The sequence below is a fragment of the Eleutherodactylus coqui genome, chromosome 2 (assembly GCF_035609145.1).
Source record: "Eleutherodactylus coqui strain aEleCoq1 chromosome 2, aEleCoq1.hap1, whole genome shotgun sequence".
Classification (NCBI taxonomy): domain Eukaryota; kingdom Metazoa; phylum Chordata; class Amphibia; order Anura; family Eleutherodactylidae; genus Eleutherodactylus; species Eleutherodactylus coqui.
Window position 1 is genome coordinate 306,684,602 of NC_089838.1, and position 20,506 is coordinate 306,705,107.

Genomic DNA, 20,506 nt, shown 5'->3' on the forward strand with positions numbered 1-20,506 from the left:
CCCCCCTGCTGCTTTCATGGTCCCCGTCAGTCCTTGCCCCAGTTCACCTACCGGTCCCATACAGGTGGGTAGTTTATAGAAGCAACATTCCCAATCCCACCGAGCCCCTCACCTCAGAGTCCTCGTTGCTCTCACAGTAATACACAACTGTAAGTCAGAAAGACAAAATATATTAGAATTGCTGCAATAAAGACAACCGTACATAGCAAAGATTAAAATGCCCCCCATTATGGTGCTGGGTTTTACCATCCAGGACAGAAGCGCCTTTGGTTTGCTTCCCCCTACGTGACTTTTCATGACCTTGGGCCAATTTCTTCTACCCGATTGTTTGCAAACAGTGCATTTAGAAAGAGGGATGGGACCAATCAGCGCTGGGCCCCTTCTCTCCAAGGGCCCCATAGCAGCCATGTTGGGCAGCATCTGTACATACATCTGGATGGTCAAAGCATTTCTTTTACACCCTGATCATACACCAGATCATCAGTGACTGAAGTTACCGGCTGCCAATGAGTGGCATGCAACCTCAATATATATGGGGAGGTGGGGGGAATGTGGGAGTCGTAGTATTTAAGGCCACCACTGTTGCTATATAAGGTGATATAACGGTCACTTTACTTGCACCCTGTGACTGGCGTTGCTTATAAGGGGGGGGGGGGGGGGTTCAATTGCAGCTAGAATGGCAGGACACAGACTACTGTCCCTTTGTCTTCTATCTGAAAGTTGGGAGACATGATAAACATCTACCCCAGCGGGCATGTTTGTATGTCTTTGCACCTATGTTGGGTTGTATATATATTATACTAAATTCTACTTCTGAATTGCTTATAAATTTTGTATGCACAGTATAGACTGTCATATTCTTGGTTCAGACCAGGTTTAAGGTTAGCAGCGCAATAACAATGGAGGGGGAGGCAACTAACAATATGGTATTTAACAGTGAGAAATACAAAGTCCTACATCTGGGCTAGAAAGATGAAAAAAAGCACATACAGGATGGTAGGAATTGTGATAAGCAGCAGCATATGTGAAAAGAATTGGGTACACTAATTGATCATAGACTGAACATGCGTCAACAGTGTGATGCAGCGCCAAAAAGGCAAACACAATTCTGGGATGTATTAAGAGAAGCATAAAGTGTAGATCACGTGAGGTAATTATCCCCCTCTACCTTAGTCAGACCTCATCTGGAATCCTGTGTGCAATTCTGGGCACCCCACTTTAAAAAAGACATCGACAAACTAGAGCAAGTTCAGAGAAGAGTCACCAAGATGGTGAGCGGTCTGCAAATCAGGAACGGTTAAAGGATCTGGGAATGTTTAGCTTGCCAAAAAGAAGGCAGAGAGGAGACTTAATAGAGGTCTGCAAAAATCTGGAGAGCAGGGCGTTGGACCAGATGACTCTGGAGGTCCCTTCCAACTCTAGGATTCTATGACAGATGAGAGAACAGACATGGTGAATACTACACATTACTACCCCTCTATGTCGTCGTACCGGTCCGCATGGGTTCCAACGGTTGAGGAGTCTTTGGACGAGATACCAACCACTTGTGAAACATTTTCTAATGGACCAAGGCTCTTCCTTAAAGTGATAATTGGATTCCTATAGGATATTCAGTCCAGCTTCACGCTGCAGATAAAAGAGAGCGCATAGTTTGCTACAGTCCATACAGTGCCTGGATGGATATGAAGCTCCTACTGCTGATACACAGTATATACACTATAACACTGAGTGATCACTGCATTAGAAACGACTGGCGCAAGACATTTTGTGATCAGTGATGTGGTACCACGTGATGGACATGTCATGACCTCTCCTCTCTCTTAGAAGGTAACATTTGGCAGTCATGGGTAAATGTGGTGACTAGTGTGACTTTAAGTGCGGGCAGATTGTTGGTGGCGGGAGGTGTGGTGCCAGTATTTATAAAACAGTCATATTTGTTGCCTGTTCCCAAACAGAACCAAGACTGGTTGAACCACGGCCAGACATCTGACAGAAGATCACACAGCAGAAGGCCTCATGTGGTTGATCCTAGAGTCGAGCATCGGGTGGCACATCTGGTATCTCATCAATGGTGTGCCACAGTGGACCAACTGACCCAGCAGTACAATAATGAGGACATTAGAAGAATTTCCACAATGACTATGCAGTGTACCTTGCAGTGACTCAGGTTCGATAGCCCCTGACGACCCTTTTGCATCCTCAACAGCGCCTACCCTGGGCCCAGGAAATACATTGATGGACCTTGGACACATGGTAGAAGATCCTCTGCAGTGATGAGTCCTGTTTCCTGCTGATATGGCTGTCCGTGTCCACATCTGGTATAGCATGCAGTCATATCCCATGGGTGCACTGCTGAAGTATAACAGGCTAATGATGGTTGTATCATGGTCTAGGGAACATTTTCCTGGCATGGTCTAAGACCGTTGGCCATCACACCACAATCCATGAATGGTGAATGCTACAAGGAGCTGTTAGCTAACCATCTGCACCCATATCTTCAGGAAGTCTTCCCCGACCACAGAGCCATCTACAACAGGACAACGCTCCGTGTCAATGAGCTCGGATCACTTGGGAGTGGTTGGAGAATCACTACAATGAACACTCTGCACTGATGTAGCCCCCAAACTCATCGGACTGTAACCCCATTGGACATGTTTGGAATATGCTTAAAAGGGGTGTGAGATCTGCTCCCACTTATCCCCAAAATGGGCACCAAGTGATGGAGCTGCTGTGGCTGACATGGGGCCAGTGCAGTACAGATGTTCCCTGACATCTAAAAGCTGTGATAGCCTAACAGGTGACCAACCCGTTACTGAGTAGGTTTCCTAACGCTGCGATCAATCAGTGTATATCCACACTATAACCAGAACTATTATGTGGAGTATGCGTGGTGCTCGGGGGCATATTCAGAGGTGAGAGGGCCCTACAACAAAGTTTAAAATAGGACCCCTTTCAGGAGGACTTAGTACTTGTTTGCCACCTACCTTTCCATAATCCTTAGGTTGATTCTTCGCACCCTTGATCACTAATGAAATAGGGCTTGTAGTGGCACAAATCCTTAGTGCTCATTCAAAAAAGGCTGGCGTCACCGGGTTGCAGTATGTCCGCATTTTACGTGACTCTTTTCTTCAGTTAGCAATCATGCACACACAGATCGATGGGAGCGTGCATTGACAGAAGTAAAGAGTTAAGCACACGGACCGAGCGCCGACTTCAGGGACCCGGGTAAGTATAAAAAGTACACCTCCGCACCTGTCCTATAACTTAGTTTATGGCGCTCATTGGACGTGATAAGTTCCCTTTGAAAGAGAAAATTTTAGCTACCTGTAGTCACCGCTAGAGGGAGCAAACTGTATACTGTCATTATTCAGATATATGTAGAAATGATATACCATTAGCTCCCTGTAGTGGTGGAGCGGCCAGATATCGTACGGAGTGAGCGAAAACACAGAGCGGTCGGATATTGCACAGAGTCAGCGAGGACACGGAGCTGCTGGATGTTGTACGCAGTAAGCGAGGACATGGAGCGGCCGGATGTTGTACGCAGGCAGCGAGGACACGGAGCGGCCGGATGTTGTACGCAGTCAGTGAGGACACGGAGCGGCCGGATGTTGTACGCAGTCAGCGAGGACACGGGGCGGCCGGATGTTGTACGCAGGCAGCGAGGACACGGAGCGGCCGGATGTTGTACGCAGTCAGCGAGGACACGGAGCTGCTGGATGTTGTACGCAGTCAGCGAGGACACGGAGCTGCTGGATGTTGTACGCAGTCAGCGAGGACACGGAGCTGCTGGATGTTGTACGCAGTCAGCGAGGACACGGAGCTGCTGGATGTTGTACGCAGTCAGTGATGGCACGGAGCTGCTGGATGTTGTACGGCGTCAGCGAGGACATGGAGCGGCCGGATGGTGTACGGAGTCAGCGAGGACACGGAGCGGTCAGATGTTGAACGGAGTCAGCGAGGACACGGAGCGGCCGGATGGTGTACGGAGTCAGTGAGGACACGGAGCGGACGAATGTTGTACGCAGTCAGCGAGGACACGGAGCGGACGGATGTTGTACGGAGTCAGCGAGGACACGGAGCGGCTGGATGTTGTATGGAGTCAGCGAGGACACGGAGCGGCCGGATGGTGTACGGAGTCAGCGAGGACACGGAGAGGCCGGATGTTGTACGCAGTCAGTGATGGCACGGAGCTACTGGATGTTGTATGGCATCAGCGAGGACACGGAGCGGACGGATGTTGTACGCAGTCAGCGAGGACACGGAGCGGACGGATGTTGTACGGAGTCAGCGAGGACACGGAGCGGACGGATGTTGTACAGAGTCAGCGAGGACACGGAGCGGCTGGATGTTGTACTGAGTCAGCGAGGACACGGAGCGGCCGGATGGTGTACGGAGTCAGCGAGGACACGGAGCGGCCGGATGGTGTACGGAGTCAGCGAGGACACGGAGCGGCCGGATGGTGTACGGAGTCAGCGAGGACACGGAGCGGCCGGATGGTGTACGGAGTCAGCGAGGACACGGAGCGGCCGGATGGTGTACGGAGTCAGCGAGGACACGGAGCGGCCGGATGGTGTACGGAGTCAGCGAGGACACGGAGCGGCCGGATGGTGTACGGAGTCAGCGAGGACACGGAGCGGCCGGATGGTGTACGGAGTCAGCGAGGACACGGAGCGGCCGGATGGTGTACGGAGTCAGCGAGGACACGGAGCGGCCGGATGTTGTACGCAGTCAGTGAGGACACGGAGGGGCCGGATGTTGTACGGAGTCAGCGAGGACACAGAGCGGCTGGATGTTATACGCAGTCAGTGAGGACACGGAGCGGCCGGATGTTGTACGCAGTCAGCGAGGACACGGAGCGGCCGGATGTTATACGCAGTCAGCGAGGACACAGAGCGGCCGGATGTTATACGCAGTCAGCGAGGACACGGAGCGGCCGGATGTTGTACGCAGTCAGCGAGGACACGGAGGGGCCGGATGTTGTACGGAGTCAGCGAGGACACAGAGCGGCCGGATGTTATACGCAGTCAGTGGGGACACGGAGCGGATGGATGTTATACGGAGTCAGCGAGGACACGGAGCGGCCGGATGTTGTACGCAGTCAGCGAGGACAGGGAGCGGCCGAATGTTGTACGCAGTCAGTGAGGACACGGATTGGCCGGATGTTGTACGCAGTCAGCGAGGACACGGAGCGGCCGGATGTTGTACGCAGTCAGCGAGGACACGGAGCGGCCGGATGGTGTACGGAGTCAGCGAGGACACGGAGCGGCCGGATGGTGTACGGAGTCAGCGAGGACACGGAGCGGCCGGATGGTGTACGGAGTCAGCGAGGACACGGAGCGGCCGGATGGTGTACGGAGTCAGCGAGGACACGGAGCGGCCGGATGGTGTACGGAGTCAGCGAGGACACGGAGCGGCCGGATGGTGTACGGAGTCAGCGAGGACACGGAGCGGCCGGATGGTGTACGGAGTCAGCGAGGACACGGAGCGGCCAGATGTTGTATGCAGTTAGCGAGGACACGGAGCGGCCGGATGGTGTACGCAGTCAGCGAGGACACTGAGCGGCCGGATGTTGTACGCAGTCAGTGAGGACACGGAGGGGCCGGATGTTGTACGCAGTCAGTGAGGACACGGAGGGGCCGGATGTTGTACGGAGTCAGCGAGGACACAGAGCGGCTGGATGTTATACGCAGTCAGTGGGGACACGGATTGGCCGGATGTTGTACGCAGTCAGCGAGGACACGGAGCGGCCGGATGTTGTACGCAGTCAGCGAGGACACGGAGCGGCCGGATGTTGTACGCAGTCAGCGAGGACACGGAGCGGCCGGGTGTTGTACGCAGTCAGCGAGGACACGGAGCGGCCGGATGTTGTACGCAGTCAGTGACGGTTGCTGTACTGACTCACCACACAAGAAACTGCAAATTACATGTAATTATATGGAAAAGACACATAACAACCTGCATATTAGAGAGGTCCTGGAGGAGCCGGAGGCAGCGGATAGCTATATGTGTGCGAGAGGGAAGACGTATGGAGCGCCTCAGTATATATATATCTATCTGTCTCATACCTACTTTCTGTCTGTGGATCCTAAACCTATCCATCCGCATGATTTATCTAGGAGGGTCGTACCGAACGTAATGCAGCAGTGGCCAGAACCTCTTTAATAAGGGAGGTAGGTGGCTCAGATTGCTCCTGCGGTTGGAGCGACTCTTCCTCTATACAGGCGGTCCTTGTCTTCTTTGCAGGTGAATACTAGATGCCAAGCAGAAGCAAGGTGCTGTCACTGATGGAGGGTGCCGGCTGTCCGCCATCCACAGAAGGCTACAGACCGAACAGCACACCCACAATCCATTATGTGGGAGAAACAGAAAATGGTGCCCGATCCTTAAGGTCACACAGCCCATTGTGCCGCGGCCGGCATCAGGCACTGCATTAGAATGCGCATGTGCAGGACTGGTCCCAGAATGAAAGCCGATCCCCACCATAATCTATCAGCTGGAACTAGTCACATTAGCATTTCCATGCCAAACAAGGGGCGCAGCCCATAAGTGTTACCCTCTGGGGGTATAATTTGTAATGTCTGTGCCGGTAACAGCCTGTCATGTCAGCACTCCTTTGCATAGCATAGCTCTCGCCGATATGGGCTGTATAGGCACATCAGATGTTAGGCATATGCTTCACAAAATCATCTTCTTCATATAGGGATAGTAACAACGTCTCTTGATTTATCCTAAACGGCATTAATAGATACAATAGAATGATCCGGACAAAAGGTTTATTTAGAAGGAATCGAGCAATAAATATTCAACCCCTCTGAGTAAGATATTCTTCATATCAAACGCATTGATCCATAATGGGCCGGAACAACTCAGCCGCGTGATCCAGACGCATGAACGCCAATCTGGGAAGAACAAAAACATGATAAATACATGAGATACAAAAGATATATATATACCCAATACATTTCTGGACCCCCAAATCCCAGCAACAATCCAACAATAACCCTTCAGGAAAAAAAGCAACGAATATCTAAATCTTTTCTATATAAATGGTGTGACATTGTATTCGAGGTTAAGCCCCCCCGGCTTTCATTCTGGGACCAGTCCTGCGCATGCGCATTCTGATGCGGTGCCCGATGCCGGCCGCGTCACAATGGGCTGTGTGCTGACGCCTGTGCAATGGCCAGGACTGATACTGTTGTGTCTCAGATATTAGAGATCATGCGAGGGTAATAGTCCCGCGCATGCGCAGTACACATCTATGTGCAGTTACTGGTATGGGCAGCGATATGATTGGCTGTGTGCTTGCATGTGCGCAGATGCTGCAATGTGACGCCGATATGATAGATGTCCATGATATAGGCGCACAGGGTGGGGGATAAGCTTAATTATTAACCCGAGGGAAGACGCCTGTGCCGCAACGATCCGGACCTATGACAGCCAGGGTGGTGGAGGTATGTGTGTCCTGTGTTGTCCTATTGGTGTATGCTTTATATATATATATATATATATATATATATATATGTATGTATATATATATATATATATATATATATATATATATATATATATATATATATGTTGTTACTTACTGCATGCTTGAAAAAGACCACACAGAGGCTACAGATGGTGTATGGAGGGGACCCCATTGACAAGAGCCATGTTCACAGGTGGATGAAGACGTTCACGGAAGGGAAAGCAGGTTGGAAGACAAACCACGCTGGGAGACCCCCAACTGCGACCGCGGGCACGAATCGTGGATTCAAGTGAAAGAAGCGGATACGACGGTGAACACCGGACTTTTCTCAAAGAGGATTGGAGAGTTGGGTTCAATGGGGGCACAAATGCATCGATACTAATGGAGACTGTACTGAGTAGCAAATGTGTATAGAGGAAGAGTCGCTGCAGCTACATGTGCAATATGAACGAGCCACATCAGTTAATAAAGATGTTATCAACACTTATGTATCACTCTCTATCTGGTATCACTTTATCCCATATCTGTCTTTGTACCTATTAAAGTTCTAACGACCTCTTGTCCGTGAGTGAGTTACATGTTCTGCCCCTGATCACATGATGGTGACTCATCGCAGGTCCTAAAGTATAAAACATGCAGAGCCTGACAGCAGGTGTGTGCTAACACGACCTGTGATGATGTCAGTGTCATGTGATCAGTCACTTGGGCTCTGATCTCCGCCTGTGATCACATGACGGTCACATCATTACAAGTGCTTCACTTTGAGAGATATGAGATAGACAGATATGTTTTATTAAAAATCTGCAAAGCTGGACAGAGGTGCTAACAGGCCCTGTGATGATGTCACCGTCATGTGATCAGTCACCGGATCTCAGCTCCGCCCCCTGATCACATGAGGGTGACATCATCACAGATCCAAAACAAGCAAAGGCTGATGAACAATGTATGTAGCAGAGCCGTTGGTGCCGCGTGCGCATATAGCAGAGCCGTGGGTGCCACGTGGATTGTGTGCATGTAGCAGAGCCATGGGTGTCGCGAATTGAGTGTGTGAGGCACGTGCATGTAGCAGAGCTGCGTGTGTGAGACAGATCCTACACTGCCAGCTCCTAAAACAGCCATTGTGTGCTTACAACTCCAATCACTTTCACTATATCAGTTGGTGATGCATTGTGCCACCAGAAACACTGGCACTATAATTGCCTAATAATTACTATCTATTTCATATCTACTTTCTGTATATCAGATCTATCTATCTATCTATCTATCCATCTCATATGTATCTATCCATCCATCTCATTTCTATCTCATATCTATCCCATATCTATCTATCTATCTCCTATCTATCTTTCTATCTATCTATCTTTCTATCTATCTCATATCTATCTATCTTTCTATCTATCTCATATCTATCTATCTATCTATCTATCTTTCTATCTATCTCATATCTATCTATCCATCTCATATCTATCTATCTATCTCATATCTATCTATCTTCTATCTATCTATCCCATATCTATCTATCTATCCATCTCATATCTATCTATCTGTCTATCTCCTATCTATCTATCTATCTATCTAATATCTATCTATCTATCTCATATCTATCTATTTATCTCATATCTATCTATCTATCTATCTATCTATCTCCTATCTATCTATCTATCTATCTCCTATCTATCTATCTATCTATCTAATATCTATCTATCTATCTCATATCTATCTATCTATCTATCTCCTATCTATCTATCTATCTCCTATCTATCTATCTCCTATCTATCTATCTATCTCCTATCTATCTATCTATCTATCTATCTATCTATCTATCTCATATCTATCTATCCATCTCATATCTATCTATCATCTATCTATCTCCTATCTATCTCCTATCTATCTATCTATCTATCTATCTCATATCTATCTATCTATCTATCTATCTTTCTATCTCATATCTATCTATCTATCTATCATCTATCTATCTCATATCTATCTATCTATCTCATATCTATCTATCTATCTATCTATCTATCATCTATCTATCTCAAATCTATCTATCTATCTCATATCTATCTATCTATCTATCTCCTATCTATCTATCTATCTATCTCATATCTATCTATCCATCTCATATCTATCTATCTATCTATCTATCTATCTCATATCGATCTATCTATCTATCTATCTATCATCTATCTATCTCATATCTATCTATCTATCTATCATCTATCTATCTCATATCTATCTATCTATCTATCTATCTATCTATCTATCTCATATCTATCTATCTTTCTATCTCATATCTATCTATCTTTCTATCTCATATCTATCTATCCCATATCTATCTATCCCATATCTATCTATCTATCTATCCCATATCTATCTATCTATCTATCTATCTATCTATCTATCTATGTCATATCTATCTATCTATCTCATATCTATCTATCTCATATCTATCTATCCCATATCTATCTATCTCATATCCATCTCATATCTATCTATCTATCTATCTATCTATCTATCTATCTATCTATCTATCTATCTATCTATCTATCTATCTATCTGTCTATCCATCTTTCCCAATCAATTTAAGACCCTGTCAGGTACACCGGGTGTCTATTATCAGGTACACAGGGGCAGAGTATCCGTCTCCACAACCCTTGTGTCCGACTCTGCCAGAGCTCACAGGTTTCTTGTAGATTCAGGACCCCACGGCCCAATGCCCGCTACCCTACAGATATTACATACTGAATTCACGGATGGTTTTCAACCCCGGCAGTGTGACTGGCACTACTATGGGGACACTAAGCTGGCACTACTACACGGACACTAGGCGGGCACTACTACACGGACACTAGGCGGGCACTACTACGGTGACACTTGGCTGGCACTACTACACGGACACTAGGCGGGCACTACTACGGTGACACTTGGCTGGCACTACTACACGGACACTAGGCGGGCACTACTACACGGACACTAGGCGGGCACTACTACACGGACACTAGGCTGGCACTACTATGGGGACACGAGGCTTGTGCTGCTACGGGGACACTAGGCTGGCACTGCTAGGGGACAGTAGGCTGGCACTACTACGGGGACACTGTAGCATGTAGTGTTATGGGGACCTTGTGGCTGGCACAGTTATGGGGACACCTTTGCTGCTATTACTATGGGGGGGGGGGGGGGCTGTTCTGGGGGCACTGTGGGTAACTCCTCAGGACTTTGTTATCAGAACGCTGCCATGTATACCCGGGCAATGCCAGTTAGGATTTCCCAATTATAAGTACTCAGCTTAGCCATAGCAGGCGCCCCAGTGCCCCAGTGCCCCAGCCCATAGTAACACAGCAGAGCCCCCATAACAAGAGCCTGTTCCCATTTGCTATGCTGCACTTAACAGATGAAGGTGACAGTTGGCGCCTCCTGAGGACATCACCTCGTATTCCCCTTATTCCCATCATGTCAGCTAGTATTACTGCTCCATTACAGACTGATGGACTACAAGAACCACAAGAACCTGACAGGCTGCTCTAATCTTCTCTTCTCGGCCTGTCACACCGGCGCCCTCTGGTGTCTCAGATATAAACTGCACCCACTGGAGAAATCAGCGCCCAACGGGAAGCATATTTGTGATGGGACCGCATACACAAACGGGCTGGAGAGTCTTCCGTTAATAACCATAGAGCGCGGCCTGCTCGCTTCCGCCGGAAGTCTAGTGACCATATCTTAACACTGACTGCCGTACGGCGATTCCTACTGCTGCACCGGTAAGGGGGGCTTATTATAGACCCTGCGGAGGGGTTAACCATTTGTGGGGCGGAGCACTGGCTGTAATATCCTGACAGTTTTCGGCGGGACTGCAAGTCCCAGCATGCTGCATATGTATGTAGTGAGTGACGGTGCAAGGCATGCTGGGACTGCTGCTGGGACTACAGGCTCCCGTCTGCACGCCCTTTAGGGTGTGCCTCGATGGCGTCGTTCACACCCACGTCTTGCTCTGCGGTTTGGTTGCGCCCGCGCCGCGCTCTGTTTCCCTGTTCGCGCACCCAGAGTATTCCTCGCGGTCAGCAGGGACGTGTAAATGTGCGCGGAGAGGCGTGAAATACTGCGCAGAAGGGCGGGGCTCACACGGGCGTTAGGTGCGTATTACGCTGCGCTGTATGTGCTGTGAAGCGCGGTATTCGCAGACCGTCACATACAGCGCTGCTCGCTGTTTCGCTCATATTTGCGTGTAAGCATTGTGTAATATGTGCGCAAAAAAAACTAAGCGCAGCTTGTTGTAGTTTGGCGCCAGCCGCCCATTGTTCTCTAGCGGCCCGTAGTAGGTGTGTGCGCCAAGGGAGAGCGGGAGACCTAAAGAGAAAAACGGGAAGGCTGCGCAATATAATACCGGCGCCACAGCGGTAAAACACCACGTGGGCCGCAGGGTCTGCGCGGACAGAAGACGACATCCGGGCCTCATTATGTGTCATTTAAAGTGTTGGGTATTTTATTTCGCTACACACACATGCCCGCGGGCGCGAGATGGGCAGTAAAGTATGCCGCGACACACACAAAGCAAGCATATGTTATTACGCAGCGCTCGGTGTGCGCCAATACTCCTCCTCGTCTACAGGGGGCAGTAATCCGCTGTGAGGGGATCTGATAATCCGATATTCTGGATTATGGGACCATCTTCTAAATATCACTGACAGAAAACCGCCAAGCGGGCGCCATAATACAGTAAGGGCTGCGTGCCACGCCGTGTGGGGGCAGCGCAGACCGTGACAGAGGTAACAAGATAGAAAATGGCCATAGGCTGATATAGGGGAGGGCGCGTACATGCTGAGACAGGCGGATGGGAGGAGCCACATGGTGTCGTACCACATGGTACTTGTAGTGCACCATGCAGGCCTACAGCCTATTGGTGACGCCATATTTGAATCTAGTGACCCACCCTGGCACCCCACAGGTGACCCACGCTGGCACCCTGGGCTCCCGCAGCATTCAAAGCCACACTTAATGTTACTGGTAAATACGAGGTATTATTTAAAGGGGTTTTCCCGTGAAATACGATGAATGTCCAATCATCAGGATCGGTCATCAATAGTTGATCGGCTGGCGTCCTCATAGTGGCCAGCGCTTGTAACTGCAGGCATGGAGGCTTCTGCTCCAAATACACAGAGGTCATAGTGGAAGTCTCTGCGCCGACCTCCTCATAGTGGCCAGCGCTTGTAACTGCAGGCATGACTCCCATTGATTCCAATGAGAGCCGTTCCTGCAGTTACAAGCGGCGCTGACAGCATGCACCCACTCAGCTGATTGGTTGGGGTCCCGAGCGTCGGATACCGGCCGATCAACTATTGATGACCTAACCTGATGATGGGTCATCAATAGTATTTCCACGCGAAACCCCTTTAATATTTTGGCTAAAATGCGTGAGCCCACTACCCTCATCACAGGTCCTCGCTTATTGTGGGTCCCTACACTGACATCAATCAGAATCACAGATCATACTGATATACCAACACCAGAGGGCAGTAGAGAGGTTCTAGTGATGTCTGCACTCCAAGGAGGAAGAGCAAAGTTGTGGAATTGTGGAAAATCCAGATGCCAACTATGAGAAGGCCGCCTGCCGGATGACGGGACTCCACACCGAGGGTCGGGTGTAGCAGAAGCATGTCACCCCGCCAGTTGTTAGTAGCTGGGAGAGCGTCCGTGGAAGCCCCCGGGGCTGGAGGACCTCGGTCGTGGACAGTGGAGTAGTCACAGGGTGAACAAAGAAGGGGTCACAGAGTGAGGAAAAAGTTTTCAGCGCTACTACAGTGTCCCCCCCCCCCCCCAAAAAAAAATAAGACCCTGTCTTATATTAATTTTTGCCCCAAAATAGGCGCTCGGTCTAATTTTTGGGGGATGCCGTATTTAACTTACCTAGCCAGCGCCGACAGACCATCACTTACTGGTTGTGGGGTTTATAAATCCCGCTTCCAGGAAGCGATGACTCTGATTCAGCAAGTGCTGCTCTAAGCCAATTATTGCAGTGCTCGCTGAACCAACACGACAGCTGTGATTGGCTGAGAGCAGCGCTTGCTCAACCAATCAGAATCATTGCTTCCTGTAGGCCGGATTTATGAACCCCACAACCAGGAAGTGATGTTCTGTCAACAACTGAAGAGTACAGGGTGCGTGGCGGAACTTCGGAGACCAGCTGGAGGGACCAGGACAGCGCCGGCTAGGTGAAGTGTTCTTTTTTTTTTTTTTATTGTGGTATAGCTAGGACTTAATTTCAGGGTAGGACTTATATTTCAAGCCTCCTCAAAATTATGGTAGGGCTTATTTTTGGGGTGGGTGTTATTTTTGAGGAATCACGGAGTATGAATCCAGTCTAATAAAGGACTTACTTTTATAATGATTTCCATGAAAGTAGGTCCGGTCCTGTAACGGAGCCGGGCACCTTATGATGACGGCACACGGCATGTCCATCACCTGACCATAATGTGGAGGTTTCCTGGCTTCAACACAATCCCAGTGATGGGGCGATTATTGGGTGGAGCGCAGAAACAACTCTGCGCTCCACGGGCGGGTCAGTGGGGGTTCTCGGCGCATCACAGCCGAGCGCCACGTGTCTACGTGATGACGCAACCCTCATGTAGTAGTCATTAGTGTTGCTCTCCGGCCGGGCAATAAAATCGGACTAATGTATGGTATTCATTCAGGGTTCGTATGGATCATCCCCATCTGTGGTTTTTTTTTTTTTTCTTTCCTTTTAGCAAATATCCCCAGTATTGGCTTTCTGCTTTTGAGCAAGAAAGGTGTTTTGTTCTAGGTCTGAAGCTGACCCTGATGGGGGTTTGAACCTGGGACCCCACAACTTGCAAGGCAGCAAGTTCCAATGAACCTGCAGTATAAAGTTATTGTTCTGTAACCCACATAGTAAATGCCACAGAACAACCTCCTCCCAAATGGTGGGATTCCTTTTATTTTTGGTTGTTTTTTCTCCGCCCCTTGTACAAAAAAATGTTACATAATTCATCATACAAAAACCCAAAAGTCCATTTCCCGCCGCTGACGCCTCCTGATGGGGATATAAGTTTATCATCATGTTTGACCCCATAAACTACATTATGGGGCTCAGAGGTGAGAGGACGGGGGGTCCGGGGAGCGGCGTTTCACTGGGCGCCCCATTCTAGGGTTGTCTGCGGAGTTCGCGCTTGCAAGCAGCTTGACTCTTTCTGCAAACACTTCGCCCATTCATCTCTATGGGGGGGGGGGGGGGGGGGTTCGCACGCAGAAGACAATGAGATGGGGCCCAGCGCTGGAACAAGGCACCCAGTGAGTATGAAGCACCGCTCTGCAGACTCCCCGTTCTCTCACCTCCGATCCTAATATAGTTTATGGGGTTCAAACTTGATAACAGTTTCCCTTTTAAGTAACCATCCCCACCCCCACCCTAGGGCTGGACAAACAAAGATGGACGCAACCCCTTCTCTGACTACCTGAAGCGCACTCTGCATTAGTATGCGACACCACCCCTGCTGTGATGAACCAGATCTGTCCACAATACACAGGAGGAGACCCCTGACTTCTACGGGAAACTATCTTAGTGACCTGATCAAGGAGGGGGAGGAGGTGAGCTGTGACCCTCACCTGTCACAGTGATGTTGGTGAGATGACTGCTGAGACGTTTCCTCTACAGAACAGGAAGTACCAGACTCGGGGTGAGAACTGCAGGATTTCAGGATTCTTTCACTATAGATTATGAGATGGAAATATTCAAAAATAAGGAACACCAAAAAGTATTAAAAATATCTAAACCTAAAATCTTGATTTCTACAATAAGTTGTTTTTTGATGCCGCGGTCCCTTTACATCTGGCTGACTGTGTTTTCTCTCCAGGACTCATCATGATTGAGGTTGTCTGCAACGACCGCTTAGGGAAGAAAGTGCGAGTAAAGTGCAAGTATCCTTCAGATATCCGCGCTGACAGGAGCTGATCACCCCCCGGCTGGTATCGGAGGGGGCGGATGAAACCCAGTGACCGTGGGCCGAGGAAGTCCTCCCCGGTGACTGGGCTTCCTCCTTCCCCTAGTGGTATGGTCCATCTCTCCCTGCAGAAGTAGTCCCAGGCGGCTCCTGTGGTGCAGAGAAGGCTCTGCGCTCCCCTGGATCGGTCGGGGGGTTGACCAGATATCCTCTTGTTATATCTTGGTGCGGGCGATCGTGTTTGGGTTATTTCCTTAACTCTGTGTTGTGTAGCTCAGAAGACACCATCCAAGACCTGAAGAAGCTGATAGCCGCCCAGACGGGAACACGGTGGGAGAAGATAGTCCTGAAGAAGTGGTGAGTACCTGTGACGCTTGGGGGAAAAAGAAACCCACACAATATAGGGTTAATTAGACTCCGGAAGTTCTGCTACACATTACAGTTCATAGTCTCGGCTGTAGAGGGCAGTATTTTACTGGTTAGTGCTGGTGTAGCCTGCACTGTTTAGTCTATATGGGGGCAGTTATTTGGGCAGGGCAGTTGTGGGATCACAGCAAGTATTTTGTACCGATCCTCAGTTACAGTCTGTATTATTACCCACAGCTGCATTCACAGTGTTGGAACCTTCAGAGCAAAACTCTCCCAGCATTACCTGCCTGCATTGTTCCTGCGCAAAGATTGCTGTGATTTGAGCCCTGAGAAATGTCCCCTCTCCGGCGAGCTCTGTGCACACATCTGATGTTGGGAGTACGGACTGTACCCCTCTGCTATAGGAGCTCCGCTAAGCTGTTAGGGTTATGCCTGTTAACAAGCTTGATGACTTTTTCCAATGAGAATCATCAGAATAGTGAGTGCAGCTCTGGAGTACAATCTAGACAAAGACTCAGGATAAGTAATATATGTACACAGTGACCCAATCAGCAGAATAGTGAGCGCAGCTCTGGAATATAAGACAGGCTATAACTCAGGATCAGTAATGTATGTATACAATGACCCCCACCAGCAGAATAGTGAGTGCAGCTCTGGAGTATAATACAGGATGTAACTCAGGATCAGTACAGGATAAGTAATGTATGTACAGAGTGACTCCACCAGCAGAATAGTGAGTGCAGCTCTGGAGTATAATACAGGATATAACTCAGGAGCAGTACAGGATAAGTAATGTATGTACGCAGTGACTCCACCAGCAGCAGAATAGTGAGTGCAGCTCTGGAGTATAATACAGGATGTAACTCAGGATCAGTACAGGATAAGTAATTTATGTACGCAGTGACTCCACCAGCAGAATAGTGAGTGCAGCTCTGGAGTATAATACAGGATGTAACTGAGGATCAGCACGGAAGTAATGTTTTTACAAAATGACTAAACTTTTTGTGTAGATTATATATAACTTGTAAAACGATGTTCAAATGTGGAGGCGCCTTCTAAGAAGGAGTCTGATCCTTAAAGGGATTGTACCAGAATTTCGGGTTACCCTCTCCACAGGATAAAAGATAACTTGCTGATCGGTATAGGTCTCACCACTAAGACCAACACCAATTTCAGGAATGGGACTCCCGTGTCCTGCTCTCTTCTGGCTGCCGGCTCGCTTCATTCCTCACAGCGGCGTTCACATGGGGGGAGCGCTGGTTTAGCATTCGCAGTCAGCACTCCGATCATTTCATTGTGGCTGACGGAAATACCTGAGCGGTTGCTCTTGGCTATCTCCGCAGTCCCATTGGATGCGATAGGAGCGCTAGTGCCCTTGTGCAACCAGCGATCCATCCAGGCTCCTCTCTTATACGGGATGGGGACACGACCCCACCCCGGAGACCAGCGGGGAGACCCCCACCGGTCAGCAAGTTATCGCCTGTCCTGTGGGTGGGAGTATGACTGGACCTTCTGGCACACCCCTCTTAATAAGCATGTACAATATCTAAGTTACATGTTGTGTGTGTTCTCCATTTCTAGGTACACGATATTTAAGGACCACGTTACACTTGCTGACTGTATCCTTCTTGTAGAATTCTCAGTGCCCTAATACTCTGTGACTCTATTACCGGGTGAGCAATGAATTGGGACGATGCTGTCCTCCTCCAACTTCAAGTCCAAAATGGAGCAGCCCTACTGCCTTGTTCTGCGGGCACAAAACAGGACGGAATGTAGATGCATTGAACCTGGCAAACGCCACGCAGCGGCTCCGTTGTACGTGGTTTTCAGAACCGGCGTGGTACGATCTACGGAGGGGAGTGCCATAGCTACAATGATGCTCTTTTTGCCGCACTTTGTGACCGAGCCCTAAGGCCTCATGTCCATGGGGGAAAATCAGGCCTGCGCGGATATTTCATGCGGATTTCCGCAGCGGATACACTGCAGGTCATCTAAAAATGGATTTTTTTTTCCCTTGCTGGAGATGGCGGATGATCCGCGGTGCATCCGCGCTTAAAAAATCCGCAATCCCACCTCTCAGCCTTTTCCCCACCTCCCTAATTGCTTCTAAGCTTCATATCTGCCGCGGATCCACAAATGCATTTGAATGTATCGTCAGATGCTCTGTGGATCCTAAGCTCCCATAGAGATGAATGGAGCCAGATTCTGCGTGATCCGCGGTAAAATAGAGCATGCTGCGATTTATTATCCGTGCGTGGCATCCGCAAATCATTTAAGATCAGATCCGCACGACTTAAATGAAGTGCGGACGCCCAATGCTGCTTTATGGCTGGCTATTGCTGCGGGAGACCCAATAAATAAACTCCGCCTGTGGACATTGGGCCTAATGGTTGATGTGATCACTGGGAGCCATCCGGGTATTTGCACTCATCAGTCGGCCGCGGCTCTTGAGTAATGTCTCCATCGTCCATAGCTTGTATGCATCCAAACTAAGATTTCCTTAACCGTTTCCCCTCCAGATGAGGTTCACGATGGGATGAACCTGGAGCTGTATTACCAGTAACCCGGCACTTTCTCGCTACCCCCCCGCCATCCACCACCACCACCCAGTTCTCTGTTTTATGGTGTGACACAGTCTGGAATTCGACTGCTTGGATCAGTGGAGGAATGCATCCTATCATATGCTGACCATAAGAAAGACTGCAGCCGCCATTTTGGCTTACGTTGTTTTTGGATAATTTTTTTTTTTAATAAAGATAATGTTCTGTACATAACTGAGGAGTCTTGGGTTACTGTTAAGGCCCTTTTACACACAGCTATTTTAATTGTTGCGTGTAAATGTGTGCCCATTGTGCACTTTTCATCCATCGCTGTGTTCAGTAAACTCCTTTGTCCCTGATAACAGGGACCACACGCTGAGTTCTCTGTGGGCAGCGCTGATGGGATTCTTTCAGCTGCTGTCCTGCTGGAGAACAATAGCGATGAATTTAGAGAACAGACCACCCGCTGTTCTCTAAATACATGCAAATGAAGCTAGTTAGCTACTAATGGGCTGATTAGCCCATTAGTAGTTAATGCAAAATGATCACTTAAAACTTGTCAGTTTCTGATGAATTTTGAGCGCTCCTCTGTGTGTAAATGGGGCTTTAGTCGTCTTACAACACGGATGAGTGAAGTAACATTTTAAAACCAGAGGAATACATGGAGTAGGAAGCAGTTTGGGCAACACCTGCCCTTCTTGCCCCTTATCTGTACTCAACGTGGCGCAGGGGTTGTGCAGGACTCTCATGTGGATGGCCTAGCCTTCCAGGATAGTCTATCACTTTTAGGCCTCATGTCCACGGGGAAAATCAGGCCCGCTACGGATTCTCCATGGAGAATCTGTAGCGGGTCCCTCCTGCCCCACGGACATGAGAGCTGAAAATAAGAATAAACTTACCTCTCGCCCGCTCCGGATCTTCCCTTTCTTCGGCCTGGCGGATGCGCAGGATGACGTCGGTGACGTGCCCCGCGCATGCGCCGGCCCGAAGAAAAAAAGATCCGGCCGCGACGGAGAGAAGATGGCGCCGCGGCGAAGGGAAGATCCGGAGCAGGTGAGTAAATTCCGATTTTTGTCTCCCGCGGATCCGGACGGCTTCCATAGGCTTCAACAGAAGCCCGCGGGCGCCGTCCCTGCGGGAGACCCGCATGAAAATGGAGCATGGTCCAGATTTTTTCATGCTCCATTTTTTTTTAAATCACTTTTATTGACCATCCGCGGGTATTTATCTACCCGCGGGTGGTCAATGCATCCCTATGGGGTGCGGATCCGTGGGCAGGAGAAGAGTTAAAATCTGCTGCGGATTTTAATTCTTCTTTTGCCCGTGGACATGAGGCCTAAGGGCTCATCCCCATGGGCGGACACATGCATCGTATTACGCAGTGAATAGAATCCATCGATTGCAACGGATTTATTCACAATTGCATATTTTGGACACTATTTTTGGTTGCGTGAAAAGAACGCAGCATGACCTATTTTGTCCGTTTTAAGGAGAGAAATAGGCCATAGAGGTGAGTGGGACCGCGCAAATTCATTGTGTATTTGTGCATAAAGACAATTGTGTTTTTTTTGCACATGTAATTATGCAGCACTTACACATGCACAAATAATAACAAGAAGGTCCTACATATGCCTTTAATAGGCGAGGTTCGGTCCGTGAATGCGCTGCAAATCAACTATACAACGACGTCTTCACTAATTCGACTTCTAATTAAAACAGAACTTTTAATCGTAACTTATAAAAATGTAAAAAAAACCTCAGAGAGAGAACAAATAGATGCTTCACTAGTACAATAAGCACCGCAGTCTGCCGATTGGAATTGGCCCACAAGATGGCGCTGCAGTGGAGGAGTGATTGCACAGTGCCGATCGATATGGGTCTTCCGTGCTTTTATGTTATTTTACTCTAAGGTCACTGGGGGCCATGGTGACTATTCCATCAGTAGGAGGTGGCCAGTCAGAAATATGATGCCTGCATGCCCATTCGCACCGTAGGACAAAGAAAGTGAAAACGGGTACATTTCCCTTTCCAAAAACATCTCGGCTTGTCGACTATTGAAGCGGTACGGACCACGTCTATACAAACGCTTGGTTTAGTTTATTCTGATGATCAAAGCAGAAAATAGATCAAAGAACAGGTGTGTGTGTGCCCAATCGCAGTCA

The 20,506-nt window shown here is 48.8% G+C and overlaps 1 protein-coding gene across 2 annotated transcripts; it reads left to right on the forward strand.

The window, feature by feature from the left end:
• Positions 1-11,086: 11,086 nt before the first annotated feature.
• On the forward strand, positions 11,087-18,578 carry LOC136612826 (ubiquitin-like protein 5). 2 transcript variants are annotated; one of them, XM_066593530.1, is made up of 5 exons: positions 11,087-11,241; positions 15,349-15,412; positions 15,709-15,792; positions 17,386-17,423; positions 18,324-18,578. In XM_066593530.1, the coding sequence occupies exons 2-5, from the start codon at positions 15,357-15,359 to the stop codon at positions 18,365-18,367; spliced, it is 222 nt and encodes a 73-aa protein (XP_066449627.1). In that variant the 5' UTR covers positions 11,087-11,241; positions 15,349-15,356; the 3' UTR covers positions 18,368-18,578. The 2 variants fall into 2 exon arrangements, with proteins under 2 accessions (XP_066449627.1, XP_066449626.1); XM_066593529.1 differs by lacking the exon at positions 11,087-11,241 and adding an exon at positions 11,467-11,613.
• The last annotated feature ends 1,928 nt before the right edge of the window (positions 18,579-20,506 follow it).

What these genes read in the sequence shown, in the direction of transcription:
- LOC136612826 (XM_066593529.1), top strand. Translation starts at nt 11,556, where the DNA reads ATGTGCGCGGAGAGGCGTGAAATACTGCGCAGAAGGGCGGGGCTCACA. An exon ending in GGGGCTCACACGGGCGTTAG is followed by an intron (nt 11,614 to 15,348) that starts GTGCGTATTACG and finishes TTTTCTCTCCAG; the next exon opens with GACTCATCATGATTGAGGTT. An exon ending in AAAGTGCGAGTAAAGTGCAA is followed by an intron (nt 15,413 to 15,708) that starts GTATCCTTCAGA and finishes TGTGTTGTGTAG; the next exon opens with CTCAGAAGACACCATCCAAG.